The sequence below is a fragment of the Scyliorhinus canicula genome, chromosome 2, assembly GCF_902713615.1.
Source record: "Scyliorhinus canicula chromosome 2, sScyCan1.1, whole genome shotgun sequence".
NCBI lineage: Eukaryota > Metazoa > Chordata > Chondrichthyes > Carcharhiniformes > Scyliorhinidae > Scyliorhinus > Scyliorhinus canicula.
The window spans coordinates 65,039,151-65,060,311 of NC_052147.1; the positions used below are offsets into that span (position 1 = coordinate 65,039,151).

At 39.2% G+C, this 21,161-nt stretch overlaps 1 protein-coding gene across 7 annotated transcripts in view; it reads left to right on the forward strand.

Moving 5' to 3' along the window:
* LOC119954719 (disheveled-associated activator of morphogenesis 1-like) overlaps positions 1-15,976 on the forward strand; it is a 211,883-nt gene extending 195,907 nt beyond the window's left edge. For 6 of the 7 annotated variants that reach the window (XM_038780252.1, XM_038780277.1, XM_038780258.1 and 3 more), the window contains 7 exons: positions 565-653; positions 2,548-2,716; positions 4,250-4,357; positions 5,415-5,475; positions 7,505-7,636; positions 10,766-10,936; positions 13,970-14,179. In XM_038780252.1, coding sequence (XP_038636180.1) covers positions 565-653; positions 2,548-2,716; positions 4,250-4,357; positions 5,415-5,475; positions 7,505-7,636; positions 10,766-10,936; positions 13,970-14,173 — 934 coding nt within the window. In that variant the 3' untranslated portion in view covers positions 14,174-14,179. Of the gene's footprint in view, positions 1-564; positions 654-2,547; positions 2,717-4,249; positions 4,358-5,414; positions 5,476-7,504; positions 7,637-10,765; positions 10,937-13,969 lie in introns of all 7 variants that reach the window. The other variant, XM_038780224.1, reaches the window with a different exon arrangement.
* Positions 15,977-21,161: the final 5,185 nt, after the last annotated feature.

A 21,161-nucleotide genomic window follows, 5' to 3' on the forward strand; every position in this document is an offset into this window, starting at 1 on the left:
ATATGCTAAGTAATTTTATTTGGTAATGTTATAGACTGAAAGATTTTAGATATGTTTCTGTGCAATAATTTGATACTGTGGAGACAGCTAATGGTTTAAAAAATTATATTAAGGAATAGTACAAAGGGGGTGAAATTTATTCAGTGGGGTTGTAAATGAACAGTAGTAGATTGCTATCGGTTATAGAGCCTGCCTCCATTCTCCTTTCCATTGAAATCGAAAGAAAGGAAATTTGGTCGGATGTATAATGAGTGACTGAACTCATTTTGTGATACAGCCAAAGTTGAATTTTGCCCCCAAAGACTTAAATAACTGGAAGTAACAGGTTGGTCTAGAAACCGCTTTATTGTGTGTGTGAAGGATATTTTTGCAGGTATCTGCTTTAAAATACATTAAGTTTTAGGATGTCACGCACCCTAATGTAAAAATGTCATTGTGAGAAAGGAAGTGCACATTCATGTTGGAATGATCTGATTTGGTTGCATCGCGATAGTCGGTGCTCCATCGGAAAACTTATGTGAAAACTATGTTCATGTTTACATGGATTGATTTTATTTTCACTAGAATTCCTCACTACCAGCAAAGATTAAAGTCCCTGTATTTCAAGAAGAAATTTGCTGAAAGGATAGCTGAAGTTAAACCCAAAGTTGAAGGTACAACTTTTGTTCTTATCAGTCTTCTTGCTATACAATGGCTTTTAGCTATATCAGCATTCAAACAAGGTGAAACAAACATCAAATCTTAAGAATTAGCAATGAAAAGCTGTTTTAATTTCCTTCAATGTTGCATGTGACAAGCTTATGCTATTTTACACTTTGTCTAGCTATGTGCTAAAACATTGCCAATGGGCTAGTAATAAGCATATTTATATTTAGTGTATAAAATCACAACTTTGAACCACAAAGTTTTAAATTATTGTGTGTGTATATAAACACCATGCATTTTACCAGGGTAGTGCCACACCCAATTACATTTCTTCTGATATGGGTTCACTCTAGTCACTGTGCTACAAGTGTTATGGCTTTACTGTATTTGCAGCTTTTCAACTGGAAAATTTTAGAGCAACCGGAACTAACTTCAATTTCTCCACCTCAATGAAGTCCCACTCTTAACAACAATTAAAATTGGTGGATAATTGAGAACCCTCAAATTTTAATGTTCCACAAATAATACCACAAGCATTAGAATTAAAACATTGTTTGCAGACTTGCCAAATCTTTATCTGGTCTGACCCTTAAAATGCAAAACTATCCATTGAAGGTGGTTCAGCGCTCTTTCATGTTGATGTACATCAAAAATACATTATATCACTGCCACTGTGATGGTATAATGAAGGCCATTATTTATTTCAGTATAAAATTAGCTTCTATTCCACCGAGCTTCTATTCATCTGAATTAACTTTGGCGGAAGAACTGCAAAAGCACCATGGTTTTTGCATCAAATTATGGTTGAACAGCAGGTCCCTGGCAGAAATTCAACTTCATAGTGCTTGTTGAAACTATAGTTAAGTAATAGTCCCGAGTCTGCTATGTAATAATCTTTATTATTATTGTCACAATAGCAAGGCATCTAACATGTCTGCCATTGAAAATGCAGGTTTGTATGTGTGGCAAATGGCTGAAATACAAGCTGAGCCTGCTGTGCCATTATAGCGGAGATGATTGTAGTCTCTACTTTCAACTCTACCCTCCTGTCTACCCCTATAACTTTCAACTTTCGTCAGTTAAGAAACTACCAACCCGGCCGTAAAAAATATTCAATTAACCTGCCTTTGCTACTGAGGAAGACTCTGAGAGAAAGAATTCTTATCCCTGCCTTAAATAGGAGAGCTATGTTCTGAAAGTGTCACCTAGTTCTAGTCTCTTCCACAAGAGGAAACATCAAACATCCTCTCAGGATCTTGTGTGTTTAAATAATATCACCATTCATTCTTCTAAATTTAGGCCCAACCTGTTCACACTTTCCTTATAAGATAACTGTAAGAAGTCTTACAACACCAGGTTAAAGTCCAACAGGTTTGTTTCAAATCACTAGCTTTCGGAGCACTGCTCCTTCCTCAGTTGTAAATAACTATTTTCCAATCTGATGGGGCCTTTCCGGAATCCAGGAAAGTTTGGAAAGTCACAGATACACCTTCTATCTCAACAGCTATTTATTTTAAGACTCTTCCGGTCCAGTAATGGTAATTCCCCCATGGTGGGTTCCTCTGTGGTGGAAGGTGAGAGCAATGCAAAACCCCAGACATCGGTGGGACCAGAAGAACACACCGCGGGTTTCTGCCGCCGGAAAACACCCCTATTGACTATTTAATACAACCTGGTGTGAACTTAATGGTCCATTTTTGGAGAACCGTCAAAAGTGAAATTTCATTGCTTATCACATGATGCAAGAACTTGTGTTTTTAAGATAAAATCAGGACATGTTTTGAATTTCATTTGAATTTTGTTGCTTAAATTTTAGTACACTTAATTTGATTTGGTATACTAATATCAGACCTACTGTCACTAACATGATTCCACATCATGACTTGTTTTATTATTTTCCAGCTATTCATTTGAGTTCCAAGGAAGTCCTGCAAAGCAAAAATCTGAAGCAGCTGCTGGAGGTGGTTTTAGCTTTTGGCAATTATATGAACAAGGGACAAAGAGGCAATGCTTATGGTTTCAAACTCTCTAGTCTCAACAAGATTGCAGACACGAAGTCCAGTATTGAGAAGTAAGACATTGCTGACATCGCTCTCTCAAAACGAGGTTGTTGTTTGCTACTTTGCCAATTTTAGAGGCAGTGCTGCTCCCTGTTACTAAGATTGTAATCAATGATTTTTCTTCAATGTTTTATACTTGTTGCCTCTAAGAGGCTAATGTTAAAATTGGGAGGAAAAGAATAGGCCTTGGGGATTGGTCTCTTGGGTATTATGGAAATTTGTCTCCATTTCTGTTTTCAAAATGATATCATCACCTTTTCATGAAACTATTTCACATATGAGCAGGAATTGGGCTTTCAGCCCTTCAAGCCTGTTCTGCCACTCTATATGAATATACTATGTTAACCTGCATCACATCTCTTCTGGTGCACTTGCTTAACGAGAATCTATCAATCTCGGCTTTGAAAATTTAAATTGACCCAGCCTTTGACGTGGCCTTTTGGGGAGGGTGGGCAAGAGTTTAAGATTTCTGCTACTATGAAAATTGTTCTCTGATTTCACTCTTCTAAGTGATCTAGGCCTAACATTAATTTTGTGCCCCTTGTTTTGGATTCACCTATCAGAGGAAATTGTTAACCTGTTCCTCCTATCCTTTCGAAATCTTGTAATTTTAAATAGCTCGATTTGATCTCACCATGACCATTTAAACTCAAATGAATGCAAACCAAGCCTATGCTACTTGGCTTCATAATTTACCCTTCAAGCTCTGGTATTATTGTGGTAAATCTCTGCACTGTTCCTCCTAAGGTCAGTATATTCTTCCTAAGCTGCTGCACCTCAAAACTCAGTTTGGTATTTTATTTGTTGTCTGACCAAGGCTCTAGAACTGAAACATCACTTTCTCCTTTTGAATTCCAATCCCCTTGAGATAAAGGCCAACATTCAATTAGACTTTTTGAATTTTCTTTCTATCTGGGCACTTGCTTTTAATAATTTGCATTTATGGACACCTAGGTTTCTTCACTCCCCACAGCTACTTGTCCCTCCACTGCTTCTGCCTTGGACCTAAAATGCATGACCTCACACTTGAATTCCACTTTCCACAGTTTTACCCATTGGTCTGTTTATGTCCCTTTGCAACTAAATGTTTTATATTGTTCTGTTGAATTTTGTTTTGTATGCTTTTAACATACATGTATTCGATTATGCCAAAATCTTTCAACAAATTTGCACTTTTCCCTCTGACATTTGTTATTTTCCCTTACCGCACACTCCCTGCCCTCTTTGTAATGCCTGACTCTGCTCTCATTGACATCATGAGTATCTCCAGCATGGTTAGATCAGAGAGAGTAGATTTAGCTTTAAATTAAAGATGGTTACGCCAGAAGGAAGTACCTCTTTTTTTTTTTGAATGTTCGGATATTGAGTGTTGAACATCAAGGGAATTAGTTGTGTGGAGCTTCTTTTACATTTTACTTCAGTCCATACTGAGAAGAGTTTTGTGTCTGCAGATCCCAAACCACATATTTGATGCAATGGTAGATTTTTGTTGCATTGTATCTTTGGCTGCTTAAAAATAATTACCATTATCATTCTTGTTTAAGGAACATTACCCTTTTGCACTATTTGATAACAATTCTGGAGAAGAAATACCCAAAAGTGGTGAACATATATGATGACTTGCATAGCATTCCGGATGCAGCCAAAGTAAAGTAAGTTTTCAAGATCTGTGGTTACATAATTGGAGATCCTTGCCCAAAACACTTTGAAAGATTAAACTACTTAACCAAATTTTCAATGATGATTGAACCATTTCTGTCTACTTTAGTTAACTTGTGTATTTTTTTCATGCAGCAGTGAATTATAGAGACACTGCCATTCTGAACCCTTGATCTTCACATTACAAGCTGGTAATAGACTGGCAGACATTGTGCCCATTTCTGCATGCTGGTGACAGCATAGAATCATGTTTTTATCCTGCGATTCTTTTTTTCATGCTGCTGTATGCTCTGCGCAGCATCAATTCTGCTCTGGGGTCACCTCTGGCAGTATACAGCTATAGGAGTGAAATGTCTCACTTCATGCAAATAAACAAATATCGACAGCCCTTCTCTGCTCTTGACTTCCATTCCTCGTGCTAATTTATGCCTTAGAGGATAATGGGCCAAATGCAGTGCCTTTATCTAAATTCTTGGGGTTTGTGCACGAATAACACAAACACCATTTGTTGTCCGTCTTGGGTTTCCATTGAGAATGTGCTGGTGAGTCACCACTTAAATTAATGCAATCCAAAAGGTGAAGATGCTCCAATGGTCCTGTTAGATGGGGAGTTCGTGATTTTGATCCATTTTCACCTAAAACGTGACTTGGAGGGAAACCTTTAGGCGATAGTATTGCCTTACACTTGTTGCCATTGTCTTTCTAAGTGGTGGAGCCCATGGTCTGATAACACTGGTGGTGTGTGTGGTGTTGGGATGGGGCAATTTGTGTGTCTTACAGCAATTAATTTCACCCAACTTTATAAAGTTAGAATTAAATTATAAAGCTGAATTAAATTATAGCTCAAATGAATAGGCTGCTAAAGCATTGTGTGTTCATAACTATTTCAGATTTGATTTCCATTCCAAAAATATTTTCAGTATCTCAATCGTTAAACCTGGGCAAGTGGGAATTTACAAATAAAAAATTTAAAGTGGAATTTGATTTTAATGATTGAGAAGTTGTCCTCAATGTCCATTTGTCAGAGATGTGTGTGTGTTTTTTTTGTAGTTTGATCGAGCTGGAAAAAGAATTCAGTGGTCTGAGAAGTGGTCTGAAGTGTGTGGAGAATGTAAGTATTCCCTTTACTTCTTTAAAAATTCGTTATAACTCTTAGATTGTTTTCTTTATTATATATTCAAAGGAAGTCAGGGTGGGAAACCCTGGCGGTAATTTGTGTATCCCGTTTCCCTTAACATCAAATGTACTTCCTTCCTCACTACACATGTGCCTATTCCTTCCCATACTGTGTACTTCTGCACCAGAACACCCTGATTTATTTTGTCAAATGTACCTTTCAATAAGCTTGCTAATTAATCGTGTTTTTGCATTTGTACAAAAAGAAATTGTGTTTTGGTTGTGCTGACACTTCAAGCTAAACAGAAGTTGTACATTATACATGATCCACATTTCAGCTACAGGGTACACAATTGGCAAATTCTGATTCTGTTGTTGCTTTTTAATTTTTTTAGCTTTCCTGTGTAATTCTATTGTTACAGACATTCAAAAGGGGGGAAACCAGATGCACCAGAACACATTTGTCAATTTCTTTTAGGAATGACTTGTCCTTCTGTCTATTCTTGAACTATCTTGTACAATATAGTGAATTGTGATATGGTAAACAATTTAGTTGCACTTTATGAAGTTAGATTAGTTTGCATTGGGTGAATTAATTATGAAATCTTTACGCATGATATTTTAGTGAGGTTTTAAAGAATTGTGTATTGTGACAGACAAATCAGAATGTAACATTGTAATGTCTCCCTTTCATGGTTCAATTTGGAATTCAGTTGTGGACTCTTAAAAGAAAAGGTCTGACTTTTAAAGTAAGGGCCATGTTGTTTGTGTTGAAAAAAATTATATCTGCATCACAGATGGGAATGAGTGCACATTATCCAAAACAGATGGCTTTTTTGTACTAGCTTTACTATGATGTTTGCACGATTCCTGTTTTCTTTAAAGCATGAAGGATGAAAGACAGTAGGAGTATAGCACGAAGAAACTTGGAAAGAGGAAATATTATATAGCTTTTCAAAGTGGTTTTGTACAATTGTCATGCATGTGTTAAACAAAAATAACTTTCCTAAAGCAATGTAGTAAGGGTGGGCCAAGTTGCTGATCTGTAATTTTAAAAATTTATTGGCCTGCCTTGAACCTAACACACACACATCCTAATTCATACTAATTTAAGAACTCTTAATACCTTGCCAACTCTTTCTGCTTACTTGCCACTTCTCCCGACCAACCTCATCAATTGCCCCCCCCCCCCCCCAGCTCACCACTTCCTGCAACCCACCAGTTCCTGTCTCCCACTTGCGGCCACCCTTTCTCCCTCACTCGTGCCGCCAATCTCCCAAGCCCTTGCTCACAGTGAGGATTTGGAAATAAGAAGCCAGTGAGCAAGAAAATTGGTAGAGGAAAGGAGTGGAGGGGTTCCGGGAGAGGGAAACTGCGATTGGGAAGCGGGGTCCAGAAGGAGGAAGCGGGAGGGGTCGGCCAATTATTTTTTTCCAATTAAGGGGAAATTTAGCATGGCCAAACCACCTATCATGAGATGGGAAGAATGTGCAAACTCTACACTGACAGTGATCCAGGGCCAGAATCGAACCCAGGTGCTCGGTGCCGTGAGGCAGCAGTGCTAACCACTGCCCCACCATGCTGCCCATTTGGTTTCAAAAAAGATTGAGAATGCACAGTAACCAGACTAAAATAAAAATGGAGGCAATGCTATTCTGGGAACATCCCTAAATTATGAATTGCACGTAAACAAAAACATGCCATTAGAATGCACTCCAAACAGGATTACCTGTAATTGTTCTGGCAAAAATGCTTCATTCGGAATATGATGTTGTTTCCCAAAGCTAGAAAAAAGGAGAAAAACCTCACTGCTACCATCTGTCTTCCCCTAACCACTCTGTCCGTAGCACCACAACTTCGCTCCCAAACTCTTCTGTCCTGGGTGTTAGCATTGAAGGAATTAATGTAAGCACTTGGCAGCAATTACAACTGTTTTAAGATCTCTGCAGAGGGGAAAATATTTAAACATGTTCACTTTTAAACTGGGTGATTAGAAAAATAGATTGTTTTATTTCTTTTCCAAGGAGCTGGAATACCAAAAATCACAACCTGCACAGTCCGGTGACAAGTTTGTCTCTGTAGTGAGTCAGTTCATCACAGTTGCAAGTTTCAGCTTCTCTGATGCAGACGATCTTCTGTTGGAGGCTAAAGAGCTGGTAAATAGCATGCACAGTTTTAAGTTTCCTTTAAATTTGTATCCATTGATTTTATAAACCGAGTATATTTGAAGTTTTTTGGGACTTGATCTCTTCTATGATAATGAGGTTTTTTATTTCTGGCTTTCTTTCCTTGAATCTTTCAGTCTCTCCGTGCCATTGCTGCATCTGATTGAGTATTGTGTTCGTAGACTGCTAAATAGCACGCTCTGGCTCAATTTGCTAACGAGAAATAGGCTGCTCTGAACTCTCCACGCACGATGACCGAGATTGAAAAATATGGAGTAGGGAGTCCAATATCCTACCTTCAAGTCTGGTGTCATGTGATAATGTTCTTACATGGGGCAGCATGGTACTGTCAGTGTTGTTGGTTCGTTTTGGAATTACATCATTGGAACCAGATATTGGCTGGCAGAGTCAGTAGGCTGAATTTTCCCCGGTGCGACGACGGAAACGTGAATCAAGATCAGGCAGCGCATCTGGCCACAATCTACCCCAGATCTGGGCACCATGCTCTGGTCCCTCCCTGACAGCGAAGCGAGGATTGCGGCCCATGCCAGCAGGGGTATGCAAACCCGACATTTGCATGCATTAAATGTGATTAGCGGGTTAGACACAGAATGCTGTGCCCTTCCACAATGCTTTCCCCCCCCCCCCACCTAATGCTTCCCCCCCCCCCCCCCCCCCCCCCACCTAATGCTTCCCCCCACTCCCAATGCTTCCCCCCACTGTGGCCTTTGCAGCCCTCCATGTTTCCCTGTCTCTCTCAGGGCAGAGGCCTCACTAGTGACCCCCACCCTTCTAGATCACCAGCTGTCTCCTCTTGGTGAGGCTGGCAGTGCTGACTGCCTCTGCCACCACCTCCCAGGCAGTGTTCAGGAGGGGCAGGCTTGAATCTGCGGCCCACCCTGGGGAAGAGGGTGTCCCTCCTCCTCCATTGACATGGAGCTATGGGACGACCTCGGACTCCTGACCTTGCAGGACAGGTCTTATGTGAGCCATTTTTGTGGCTGCAGTGAGTATGTGGTAAGTGGAGCACTTAAGAACAACTCCAGCTGCCAGGTTCTGTGGCACTGACTCTTGCCCCAGCTGTTAGAACGTCCGCTGAGCCAGAAGTTGCTCTGATTTTGTGCCGACTTGAGAGCTGGCATATTTGCATGTCCTGATTCTCTTGCTGAACAGCACCCCTTGTGGGAACGTGAACCGCATGCAATTCAATCCTGGCATCAACACTTGAGTCTCCCAAATGGAGAATCCTGCCCAATATAAATAAAATTATTTACCACTTCCATCTTCTGAACTATTGCAGTTAAGGCGGCTGTTTCTGGGCAGCCATACAGTGCTTACACAGGAGAAAAAACTGGATCCATCAGGTTTTAAGATCTATAATTCTCTATGGGAAAAGAACTGATTTCAAATGATAGCTTTTATTATTACAGTGTTTGAGTCCTGAACAAAGTTATTTTATTTATTTCGTGGTCCCTGATGCCAAGCTCAGATTTTGTTGGAAATTCAATGCCAATCAAGATTTTTTTAATGTGCTTTGTTTAAAATATTTAATTATTATGTAAGTTTCCCTAAAAATTTGGACTGCCTATTTGCATCCACAAATTAACATTGGAAGTGAAAAGCTGCTGCGTTTTGGTAGAGTCCTGTTATTATTTAATATCTGAACACAAGTGTTGGCCATGTAGAAATTAGCTCAGCAACCAATATATGTTTGACCACCTGGTGTTCTTTGGACTCTCTGTGGTTACACATCCTTTATTCAAATGCTTAACTACATGCCTGGTTCCTGTTTTAATAAAATGAATATGTTTGCCTCCGGACTATAAAGAAAAGTGCACAGATGGTACTAATAGTGGAACTGTATGATAAGAGGGAAAGGAAAGCTACATCAAAGCAACTCCACAAATGAATGTTTTGCTAATAAAATGTTTACTATAGTTTTATGATGTACTGAGCACCACACTGTGTATTACTCTTTACTGCTGCTTTTATTAGATCTCGCTAAGTAAAGGAAGAATAAATGTAAATGTCGTCACACGCCCAGAGGACCATAGGTGCTCTCCCCTTTTAAGAGAGCTGACTGGTGGTGATTTAACCCGAGGGTCACCACACCTCGGGTGAGGTGCAAGGTTGAGAAGGCGGGGCCTTCATGGGGGAACTGAACCCACGCAGTTGCCGTCGCTTTGCATCACAAACCAACCGTCCCGCCAACTGAACTAAACCGGCCCCCAAAAAAGAAAATAGATACAAGGAGAACAACAAAATTAAAGAGAGGGGGAGAGGGCAGGAGCTAAAGAGGCTTGCTGAAATCTGGGACAAAGAATACTAAACTAGGTTGCATATTAATTAATGTGTAAATCCCGCTCTCGTAATTCTGTGCATGCTAAAGACTGGGTATAACTGGAGCTTTGCTGGAATAATGCACTTGAATATGGCGGACAAGCAGTCAGCTTTTTGGGAGGGGGGATGGGGAAGGCCCAAAAAATGGTGCCAAATACTGTCATAGGATTCAGATTTCTTGCAGAGCTTTGTTGGTCCCTGCTGGAGATGATCCATTGGTGGGGGAAAGGGGGGGCGAGAGCAGGGAAACATCAGACGATTGAACAGAATATCAGAATAACATTGGAGGAGGGGGGCAGGAAATTATCAGACAAATATCAGAATAGCATTGGATACAAGGGAAATTCTAACATTACTTAAAAATTAGGATGAGGAAGAAATTTTCCAAGTTTTAAAAATGTTTCCTGTGTTGAATATTGGTCTCGAGGAAATCTCACTGCTGTTTTGCAAAATGTGAAATTTATCCAATTGGGAAATTTATTGTAGATATCATCATGAGAAATAATTACATCCTGTGTTAGCAGCTGGTGCTTGGCCTAGTGCATCAGATTGCAGGTTTGTATGTTGAGCTGAGATGCATGTGAAAATTGAAGATTTGGTGTCTTAGTCATAAATTAGACTTTCTGATTGTGCGACTGAAGATTTATTGTACTGTTTGAGCAATTTTATCTGCAGGGAGAACTATGTCCTTGGGTGTTTCAAATCTGCTTGCTATTTATACATTGATGTATAAGCAAATTTGTGTTTTTTTCCCTCCTCCATCCCTACACATTCCTCTAGTTTAATAAAGCTGTAAAGCACTTTGGAGAAGAAACCAGCAAAATACAACCTGATGAATTCTTTGGGATTTTTGATCAATTCCTCCAAGCCTTCGCAGAGGCCAAACAAGAAAACGAGAACATGAGGAGGAGAAAAGAGGAGGAAGAACGAAGGGCAAAAATGGAAGCGCAGGTCAGATGATATGAATTTGCGAGAAGCATAAACTCTTGTATGGTTTCATTTTTTTTGTAACAAATTATCAAATAATAACATATTTTCAGATTTAGTAGGTATTTTGAGTTTTATATTTGCAAAAGATTGCAAGGTGCAGCAGGAATTCATTGCCATTATTTCAAGTTCCATGTTTAAATCAATCTGGATATTCCCCAAGAATGGTTAGCAGGACATTAGAAGTCCGTTCGATGTCTTTGCATTTTAAAGAAAGACTACAGTGACGTAGTGCATTTTATAATATTAGATGCCATAGAATACTTTATGGTAAATGTCATCAAGTCACTGGTGTAATATTGGAAGCACAATTTTTAAAAAATGCGCTCGGCAAATTCCCAAAAATATCAATGTGATAATGACCAGATTTTTTCTGATGTTGATTGAGGGATAACTATTGGCTGCAACACTGGGGATAACTCCTATTTTATTTATTGAAATAGTGCCATTGTTTTTTTTTCCAAATAGTCCTGTTATTGGCAGTTACCAGACTTCCGTGCCTTGGGAAATATTCTACTCCGAAACTGGGCATAGAGATTCGAGTCATTTCCTCGAGCTCCTTCCTGGCTTATTGTTCGTGAAGTATGAAGTGAACCCAGCTTGGGTTAGGATGTAACTGCTATTTAAAAAAAAAAAAATTTAGAGTGCCCAATTCATTTTTTCCAATTAAGGGGCAATTTAGCGTGGCCAATCTACCTAGCCTGCAGATCTTTGGGTTGTGGGGTGAAACCCACGCAAACACGGGGAGAATGTGAAAACTCCACACGGGCCGTGATCAAACCTGGGCGTCGTAAGGCATCAGTGCTAACCACTGCACCACCATGCTGCCCCTATAACAGCTATTTAAATCCAAAGGACCATTTGCAGATTTCTAGTAAAACGGCTGAGTTGGTGATACTTAGTGTATGTTTGCTGCTTGATTTTATTATAACTAATTACAAGTTTTATGCTACCAGTTTTGTGGGTGCATTTCATACATGGTCTGAAATGGTTTTTGTTCTGGTTGGTCTGTACTCCGGTTATTTTTTTTAAAACTTCATTTGCACATGTAGTGTTCATAAGGTCAAGAACGAGGAGCAGGAGTAGACTATTCAGCCCATTGAGCCTATTCCACCATTCAATAAGATCATGGTTGGTCGGATTGTGGCTTTGACTCCATTGTCAGTCAAAAATCTAGCTTGCCTTGAACATATTCAACGACCAACCTCCACTGCTGTCTGTGGAAGAGAATTTCAAAGACTAACGACCCTCTGAAATAAAATAATTACCACTATAAATTCCTTCTTATGCCCATGTTAAATGGGAGGCCCCTTGCCTAAAGGTAATTTTGCCCTTCGTTCTAGATTCCCCCATGAAAGGAAACATCCTCCTACCATCTATCCTTCCAAGACTCCTTTAACCTTGTATGTTTCAATAAGATAATCTCTTGTTCTTCTATGCTCCTATTAGTATAGACCCAACCTGCCCTTTCCTCATGAGATAATCTTTTACCTCAGGAAGTTAGCTTAGTGAACGTTACCTGAACTGCTTCTCTTGTAAGTATACCTCTCCTTAAGTAAGAAGATTAAAACTCTACACAGTACTCCAGGTGTGGTCTCACCAATGCCGTCGAGTTGTAACAAAACTTCCCTATATTTGTATTCCATCCCCCTTCCAATTAGGGCCAACATTCCGTTTGCCTCCCTAATTACTTGCTGTACCTGCATGCAAACTTTTCACTATTTGTATACAAGGATACCCAGATCCCCTGGACTGCAGAATTCTGCAGTCTCTCTCCATTTAAATAATATTCTGTTTTTCTATTCTTTCTGCCAAAATGAAGAACCTGATGTTTTCCTACATTCAATTCCAGCTGCCAAATTTTTGCCCACTCACTTTAATTTACCTATAGCCTGTTGCAGACTGTATCCTCTTCACAGCTTGCTTTCCTACCTATCTTCATAACGTTAGCAGATTTGGCTACAATGCGGTTGATCCCTTCGCCATTGTAATAGAACATAGAACACTCAAATGTTTGAGGCCCCAGCACGGATCCCTGTGGTACTCTACCAGTTACAGTTTGCCAACCCGAAAATTATCCATTATCCCAGCTATTTTTTTCCTGTTAGTTAGCCAATCATCTATTCTTGCTAATATATGATACCCGGCACCATGAGCTCTTGTTCAGGAACCTTCTCCTTTGGAAATCCAAATGCATTACATTATTAGTTCCCTTTTATCTACCCTGCTTATTACATCCTCAAAAACTCTTAATACATTTGTTAAACAAGGTTTACCTTTCACAAAACCATGTTGACTCAGCCTGATTGCATTATGATTTTCTGAATATCTGCTACTGCCCCCCTTAATGATAGATTCTAGCATTTTTCCATGACAGATGTTAGATAGACTAACTATCTAGGTTTCCTGCTTTCTGTCTCCCTCCTTTCCAGCTTTGAGACTTTTCATCCACTGGGGCCTTTCAGAAACTTTTCATTTGTGAAAATTGTCCCAGATAGGAATATAATGGAACTAGTCATTTTACCCCTCCTTTCACACTATGTACATGCGTTGCAGTCATTGTTTGATTCCAAATAAGGTTTGGCCAAAGCCCTGGTGAACTCGCTGCTAACCACTTTAAATTGATCATAGATTCTTTCTCACAGAAACTGTACTGTCTTACAGAAACTGCAGAATGGAATTTAAAAACTTTATAACCCAATCATTTAACATAATTAATGATTGAATTATAATTGAAGATTTAATTAATTACTACTTATAATCATCTGTTCTGACTAAGTACAAAATGACTTCCTTGACCCTGTAAACTCACTACAATGAATATAAAATGAAATTAACTTTAAAATGCTCATGTTTTACTGAACATCCTTATCGCCATGTTAAGTGAGACTGAGTTAGCAGTAAATTCTGCATCTGTACTATGCATATATATATATATAATATGAGACATGATTTTTTTTGTCCAGTTAAAACAATTTTACATTCTTTTTCTTTTAGCTGAAAGAACAACGAGAGCGAGAGCGTAAAGCAAAAAAGGCAAAAGAAGGTAGCGAAGAGGGAGGAGAATTTGATGACCTAGTTTCAGCTCTACGCTCAGGAGAGGTTTTTGATAAAGATTTCAAGCTGAAACGCAACCGAAAGCGTGTCACCAGCCAAGTGGATGGTAGTCGAGAACGACCAGTCACAAAGCTCAACTATTGAGCCTCACCTGTAGTGCAGAATCAGGCTATGTAGTAGCCTGCTTGTGTGTTACTGTCCTGTTGTGATTAAACTGACCGATTATACTGCCGATTGGCCCTATTAATGGCTGCTGCTCTACATAGCGGGCTCCTTTCCCTCCTTATAGCTGGGTTTGCATGCACCACTGTTCATATAAGAGAAGTTTGTTGATGTGGTGCTGAAGCACAGAAAACACTCGAGCATTCCTAGGATTCACACAACTAATGAGTAGAACTCTGTTTTTGTGATTTCATTATACAAACATACCCTTCCACAAATGTTCTGCTGCGTAAGCATTCCATCCAAACTGAATGAAAAATTAAGCAACCTAATGGATTAAAGATGGTGCTGATGCAATTAGATTTATGGAACTGATGATTGCTTGGATTTGAATCTGAAGCTGAAGCATGCTGGAAAGACCGGATAGACTTAAATAAGTGGAGCATAAAAGGAACAATTGAAATGTGTATTGCTGAAGACCCTCAAACATCTGTGGCTTTTGACCTGGTTCCAAGGAATTGAGTAATTTCCCTTGATCATTTTTTTGAAACAATTCTTAGTTGGCAAATGTTTTATTTTAAACACTGTTACTCAAACTATTTTCTGACTGAAAATGAGTATGATCATGGGAATATGTTTATAGTACTTTGGTGATATCCAGATTTCCTTTGCTTTTATAAAAACATTCCATAATTAATGGGGATGGTAATAAGGGTTCTCTGAAGGGGCAATGAAATGTTGAACCTTTTTTCTTGCTGCTGGCAGCTCTACAGCAGGACCATAACCAGACACACACATATAATTGAAATGGTTCTTGTCGGTTATATTGGTTTGGGGGGGTTGGGGGGGGAAATGTGGGGAAAAGTGGAGAATTTTGTTTAAAGGAAAAAAAACTTGTGTGCTTGAAACTTGAATTAAAAATGACTTTAATAACCTCGTATCTAACTATAACTCACAACTACAGAATGAAAATGGGTATTGTAAAAAGGACAGTGTGAATATTTCAGGACAATCTACTCTACAGCCTATTTATATTTGGACATATTGGGAAGAGGTGTCAGACATTATATATATTCAAGTACTGTAACAAATTATTTCAAATTTTCTAGCCAAATCATAAGGCATTAATTTGGTAGCAACTGTTGAAGAGCCTTTCTTTTCACTGTACAGTGACTTGATCCCTTAACCAAAGTGCCTGCAAACAGGTTTGTGTTTATGAATAGGGCTCGCTCTCGTAAAGTTTTGTGATTCAGGATCTGATGTTTTGTTTCAAAACTGTTTGGACACTGTGCAGTTTAAAATATTGGCTAGGGGAAATAAGTGTTCTGATTGGTCCTGTAAAGAGTGAGAACACTATAAAAGCTTAGGTGTGAGTGAGTGTGTGTCTGCGCGTGTGTGTGTGTGTAAGTCTATGTGTACATGTGGTCCACATGAGTGTACACCCTGTCTTACCTTACCGACTTTGAAATGCCCATTTTGCTTTTCCTTTCCAAAATGGAAGAGTGAAAGCAGTTCCATGTGCCACTATTTAAAAAGTATTTTAGATTGGTGCTGGTTCCGGTAGAAGAAGCTCATTGGGTTTCTGGGTTTTATTGATGAATTTTTTTAAAACAATGCCAAAAAATGGTTATAATATTTGTAAACCGGAATGTACACTAAGGATCTCTTGTTCGGTAATTTAGTGGGATGTCATTATAACATGTGAGCAGTCACAAATGCCGTGTACCTTTTTGACTTGTAAGATCCTAATGGTAAAATGCAATAAAGAAAAGTAGTTGAACAATTGTTTTGTGTACCCTGTCAAACGATGGTAACTATTTGTAAAAACGTAGTGGATTTTCAAATGTAGCAGACACTAAATGCTCTTAATTTACAATGGTGAAATTGACATATAATATGAAGAATGGTATAATGCTGCATACTCTCTGGATGTATTCATTATTGCTGCTCGATTGTGGATTAATAAGAAGTTGGAGACAATTTTATAACATCTAATGAAGCAGTGCACTATGGGTACGCATTTGACATATGTGAATGAAATTGTGTTAAATCATTTTTTAAAAAGTTTTAATTTTCTCAACTGAATTCATAACTTCACTAAAGAACATGCCATCTCGGGCTTTTGTGCACTGCAGTAGCTTAATGTTGTCAAGCTGACTTCATCAATTATTGGAAAAGCTGCTGCTTCTAGTAAACCGCCAGGTAGTCTTTCAGGCATTTTAGAGCTGCTTTCAAACTTTCCTCAAAATCCTACTTCCAAGATGCTAGATGTGAAGTATTTTAATATAAAATTCTGAAATGAACAAAGTTTTGAACTAATCTCTCTCTCTATATATATATATATATATATATATATAGTTGTGTGATGGGAGGTAAAGGATATTGTGGTGTATGTTGAATTGAATCATCCTCCTGTAAGGAAATACTGGATAACGTAATGGCACAGAAATCCAAATAACTGAACAGCAAACCTAAAAGAGAGATTTATACCGATACGCCATTTATAACCTCTGGATGTCCTAAAATATTTTACAGTGAACAAATTGCTGTTGACGTATAGTTCTGTTACAATTTCGACAGCAAATTTGTGCACACCAAGTTTCCACCAACAGCAGTCTAATAATGACTACATTTTGTTATTGATTGAAGGATCAATATTGACCAGGACACTGAGCATAACTCCCTGCTTCCCTTTGATATAGTGCTATGGGATCTCTTACATCCACTTGGGATAACAAACATATCCTTGGTTTAACAATTCATCTGAAAGATGACACCTAGCACTCCCTCAGTATAGCACTGGAGTCTCTGTGTTCAAGTCTTTGGAGCAGGACTTGAACTTGCAACTTTCTGATCCAGAGGTGAGTGCAACCTATGGAACCACTGTTGAGTGTTTCAACTCAGTCATGGACAAATATAGCCATTAGTTCTGATTGAAAATAGTAATGAAATTTTGGAAATGTAAAATATAACAAATAGTTTGAAAACAAATTTTAAAAACGTAAAATACCTATAAGCTACAAGGAGGACTGTTGTTTGGAGATGGGAATAATCTTCATAGAAATTTACTTGTATAATTTTATTCTTGTGGAAACTTTTTTTTGGAATTCTGCACTATTCTTGATTTAGTTATTCAAAGTTGAATAGGTCAGTATTTATTTAAAGCAATGCAGGGCTTCAAGACAACCTAATATAGATAAGATAAAATAAATACTATAAGGGTGAGATTTCATAGTGTGATAGCTTGGAGAGGGCTGGGCATGTGCATTTAAATTATGCAAAAATAGGGATAGACTGGATGTTAGGAAGTTGATCCTTTCTCTGAGTAGTGAATCTCTGGATTGTGTTGACCAGCCTTTGCAGAATATGCAACATCTCTGCACAGCTTCAAGAGTGAGATTGAATGGTCCTTGGCTGAAACAGAGATTGCATTTTAGAAAAGATAACCGGGTGAACAGTTAATGTACATGGTCAATAAAATCTCTTGAACCGATTTGGGTCAAATCGTAATTGAAACCCGAGGTACTTTTTCATAGAATTTACAATGGAGAAGGGGGCTATTCAGCCCATCAAGTCTGCACCGGCTCTTGGAAAGGGCACCCTACCTACACCCTATCCCCGTAACCCAGTAACCCCACCTAACCTTTTTGGACACTAAGGGCAATTTAGCATGGCCAATCCACCTAACCTGCACATCTTTGGACTGTGGAAGGAAACCCACGCAGGCATTGGGAGAACATGCAGACTCCGTACAGTGACCCAAGCGGGAATTGAACCTGGGACCCTAGTGCTGTGAAGCAACAGTGCTAACCACTTGTGTTACCATGCCGCCCCCATATTGATTAGTATTTGAAAATTGTGCAGCTATTCGAACTGAACTACAACACTTAATTGCTCAATTTTAACACCTGGAATTAAAGTTTAAGTGCAGCCCAGACTAGTGGAACAAATGTCTTTCTTTTATGAAAGTCTAATATGAAATGAACTGCTCCCCTTGTTCCTGATGAGTCAGTCAACAAGGTATGTTAAACAAGCAGTTTTGAGATATTCAGAGGTATCAAAATCCTTTGGATTATTTGCTGTAACGCATGCATGTATGTGTATCATGACATGCCGGATTAAACTTTAAGAAATACTATACTTAGTTTTTTTTCAAAAATGCAGCTCAGAGTTTAGCAAAAAATAGCTCAATGCTGGAAATGTTCAAGTATATCTCCAAATACTAGTCCACTTATCAGCCAAGAATAAAGAACTGGCAGTGTCTTTTAAAAATATACCGTTGAAATTATTTGGCCATTGTATTTGGTAGCAATGCAAAGATGATTCATTCAGTTTTCAATCTGTATTTCAAACAAGGGGGCACAAATAATTTTACAAGTAACTGCTCTAATTCATTCTTTTGACTTAAGTTAAAAGCAAAAGACGTGCTTGTTAGGTAAATTGGGCATTCTGAATTGTCCCTCTGTGTACCTGAACAGGCACAGGAGTGTGACGACTAGAGGATTTTCACAATACCTTCATTGCAGCGTTAATGTAAGCTTACTTGTGACAATAATAAAGATTATTATTTTAGTAAAATGATGCTGTAAACAACTGCAATATGAAATACTATGTATGTGGAGAATTGACAAAGTACACTTCATTTTCAGGTTTCTTAATTTCTCGGTTCTTTATGTGGCATACAGAGATTACATTTCAAATGTAAGATTTACTAATGCGCATCTCCTTAAATGGCACTTTGCTGTGATGTGTCCTTCATTAACTGTTTTCTACATAAGCATTTCTATGCAACCATTAGCTTGTCATACTGTTGTTTTAGTCCCAGAATTTAACGTTGCTTTTTAGCCCCAAATTTCTATTCTCAAATTTTTATCTTAATGTGGCAGGGATGATGATAAAGGTCTGACTTTGCATTTTGGCTTATCTTCAAAATTTCTTTTTTTTAAATAAATAAATAATGGTTTCACAGTCCACAAGAAATTGCTAAACTACAACTACATGACCAAGGCGTTAAGAGAGGGAGACCCCCCTGGTCGGTCGTGCTTAATATAGAGTGGTGCCCCTCAAGCTATAAGCCTCTGGCGACAGGCTAGGGCAGACAGTTTTTCAAACTTACTTTTGTCCAGGACCCATTTTTACCAACTGACCACCTTTCTGGACCCATGCTGGCCAACCTACGTGATACATGCCACCTGAAATTTGCGACCCACCATTGATCCTCACGATCTCACTTGCTTTGTTATTCATGTTACATTTCTGATGATTTTGGCTGATGATTTAAGATCACACTGCATCCGTTGAAAAAAAATAGAGGTTTGTCCTCGAACTCGCTATGCTTAATCTTAAAATATCTTTGAAGTTTTGACGGTTTTAAACTTTCATTTCCCAGTGCTTCCTTGCATATAACACACACTAACTTTGAACCCTGATTTGCAGTGCCACAATTAATAACCCACATCTCAAGTAATCATCTTTATGCTGCTTTGTTCCTGTTTTCAGCTTCTTAATGGGTTGTTCACCAGAAGCCCTGGAGCTCACACCAGCACTGCTGGCAGCTGCAAGATGGAGGAATTGCTCTTGCTTGCAGAGAGCATGTGGCCTGCTCTCTGCCACTGCACCAGGCAGGAAGACTCTTGCAATTTTATAATAAAGAAACCTGCTTCTGAGTCAGCGCGCTGACGTCCGGGTGAGGCATTCTGCTCTGCTGGGCTCCTGGCCTGTGTGGAACAGCAGACATTGTGAAAGCCAATCCCGGTTGGCGTCGTGCTTTTGAGCACTTCTCCCTGCGATCGGAAATGCCGCGACGCATGGCCCCCATGACCCACCCACGATTATGGGTTTGAAAATGACTGGGCTAGGGACCTGTTCCAGGAAAAACTTTGCCATGGAAACAGGTGAAAGTCTGCCTTGTGCACCACTAGGTGCTGGAAGAGAAACTAGACCAACTACATGACAAAGCCCTTATTCATCAATTTTGATTTGCAGCATTCGTTTCAAACGCTAAACTGTTTGACCAAAGTTTTACATTTTGTCCTAGCTGAGTCTCACTAATATAATTCTTTGATCAAAATAGTTGACATACGAGAATTTTATTTAATTTTTTAACTTCCAATTTTAATATTCCAGGTAATTCTTCTGATCGAACATTACTTGTGTCCATTCGGATTTGGGATGACTGCTAAATTTTATGGCTTCACCATAAAAAATTTGAATGTATCCGCAAACCCCCATGAAGGATAAATGAACATCTTGTGTCTCTTTGGCTCACCCCAGCCCAAAAACGGTATTTCACAGTCGGTGTTAATGCCCCAACCCTAGAAGCAACAGATGAGGCCAAAGAGTAATTCTACTCCAACCTTGATCACCTGTTGTCCTGTAACCCAAAGGAAGGCCTGGTGATTCATAAGTTCATAGATATAGAAGCAGAATTGGGCATAGAATATAAGAGCAGGGAGGTTATGATGTTGTTGTATAAACACTCGTTAGGCCACAGCTAGAGCATGCTGCAGTTCTGGTCAGAAGGAAGTGAATGCACTAGAAAGGGTGCCGAAGAGATTTACCAGGATGTTGCCTAGGCTGGAGCATCTAGTCTGTGAAGAGAGGCTGGTTAGGCTGGGTTTGTTCTTGTGGTTGGTGGGGGGGGGGGGGGGGGTCGGCGAGGGGGACCTGATTGAGGTGTATAAAATGATGGAAGGACATAGATAGAATAGATGGGAAGAAACTTTTCCCCTTAGTTGAGGGGTCAATACCTTAAATATATGGTCCCTGGTTAATGAGCACTAGATTTAGAGGGGATTTGAGGAAAAACATTTTCACCACGTGCTGGAAAATGGGATTAGAAGAGATAGCTGCAACAGCCATTTTTTAAATTCATTTACGGGATGTGGGATTTGCTGGTTAGGCCAGCATTATTATCCATTCCTAGTTGCTCAGCTAAATCGCTGTCTTTTCAAGCAGGCCAGCAGCACGG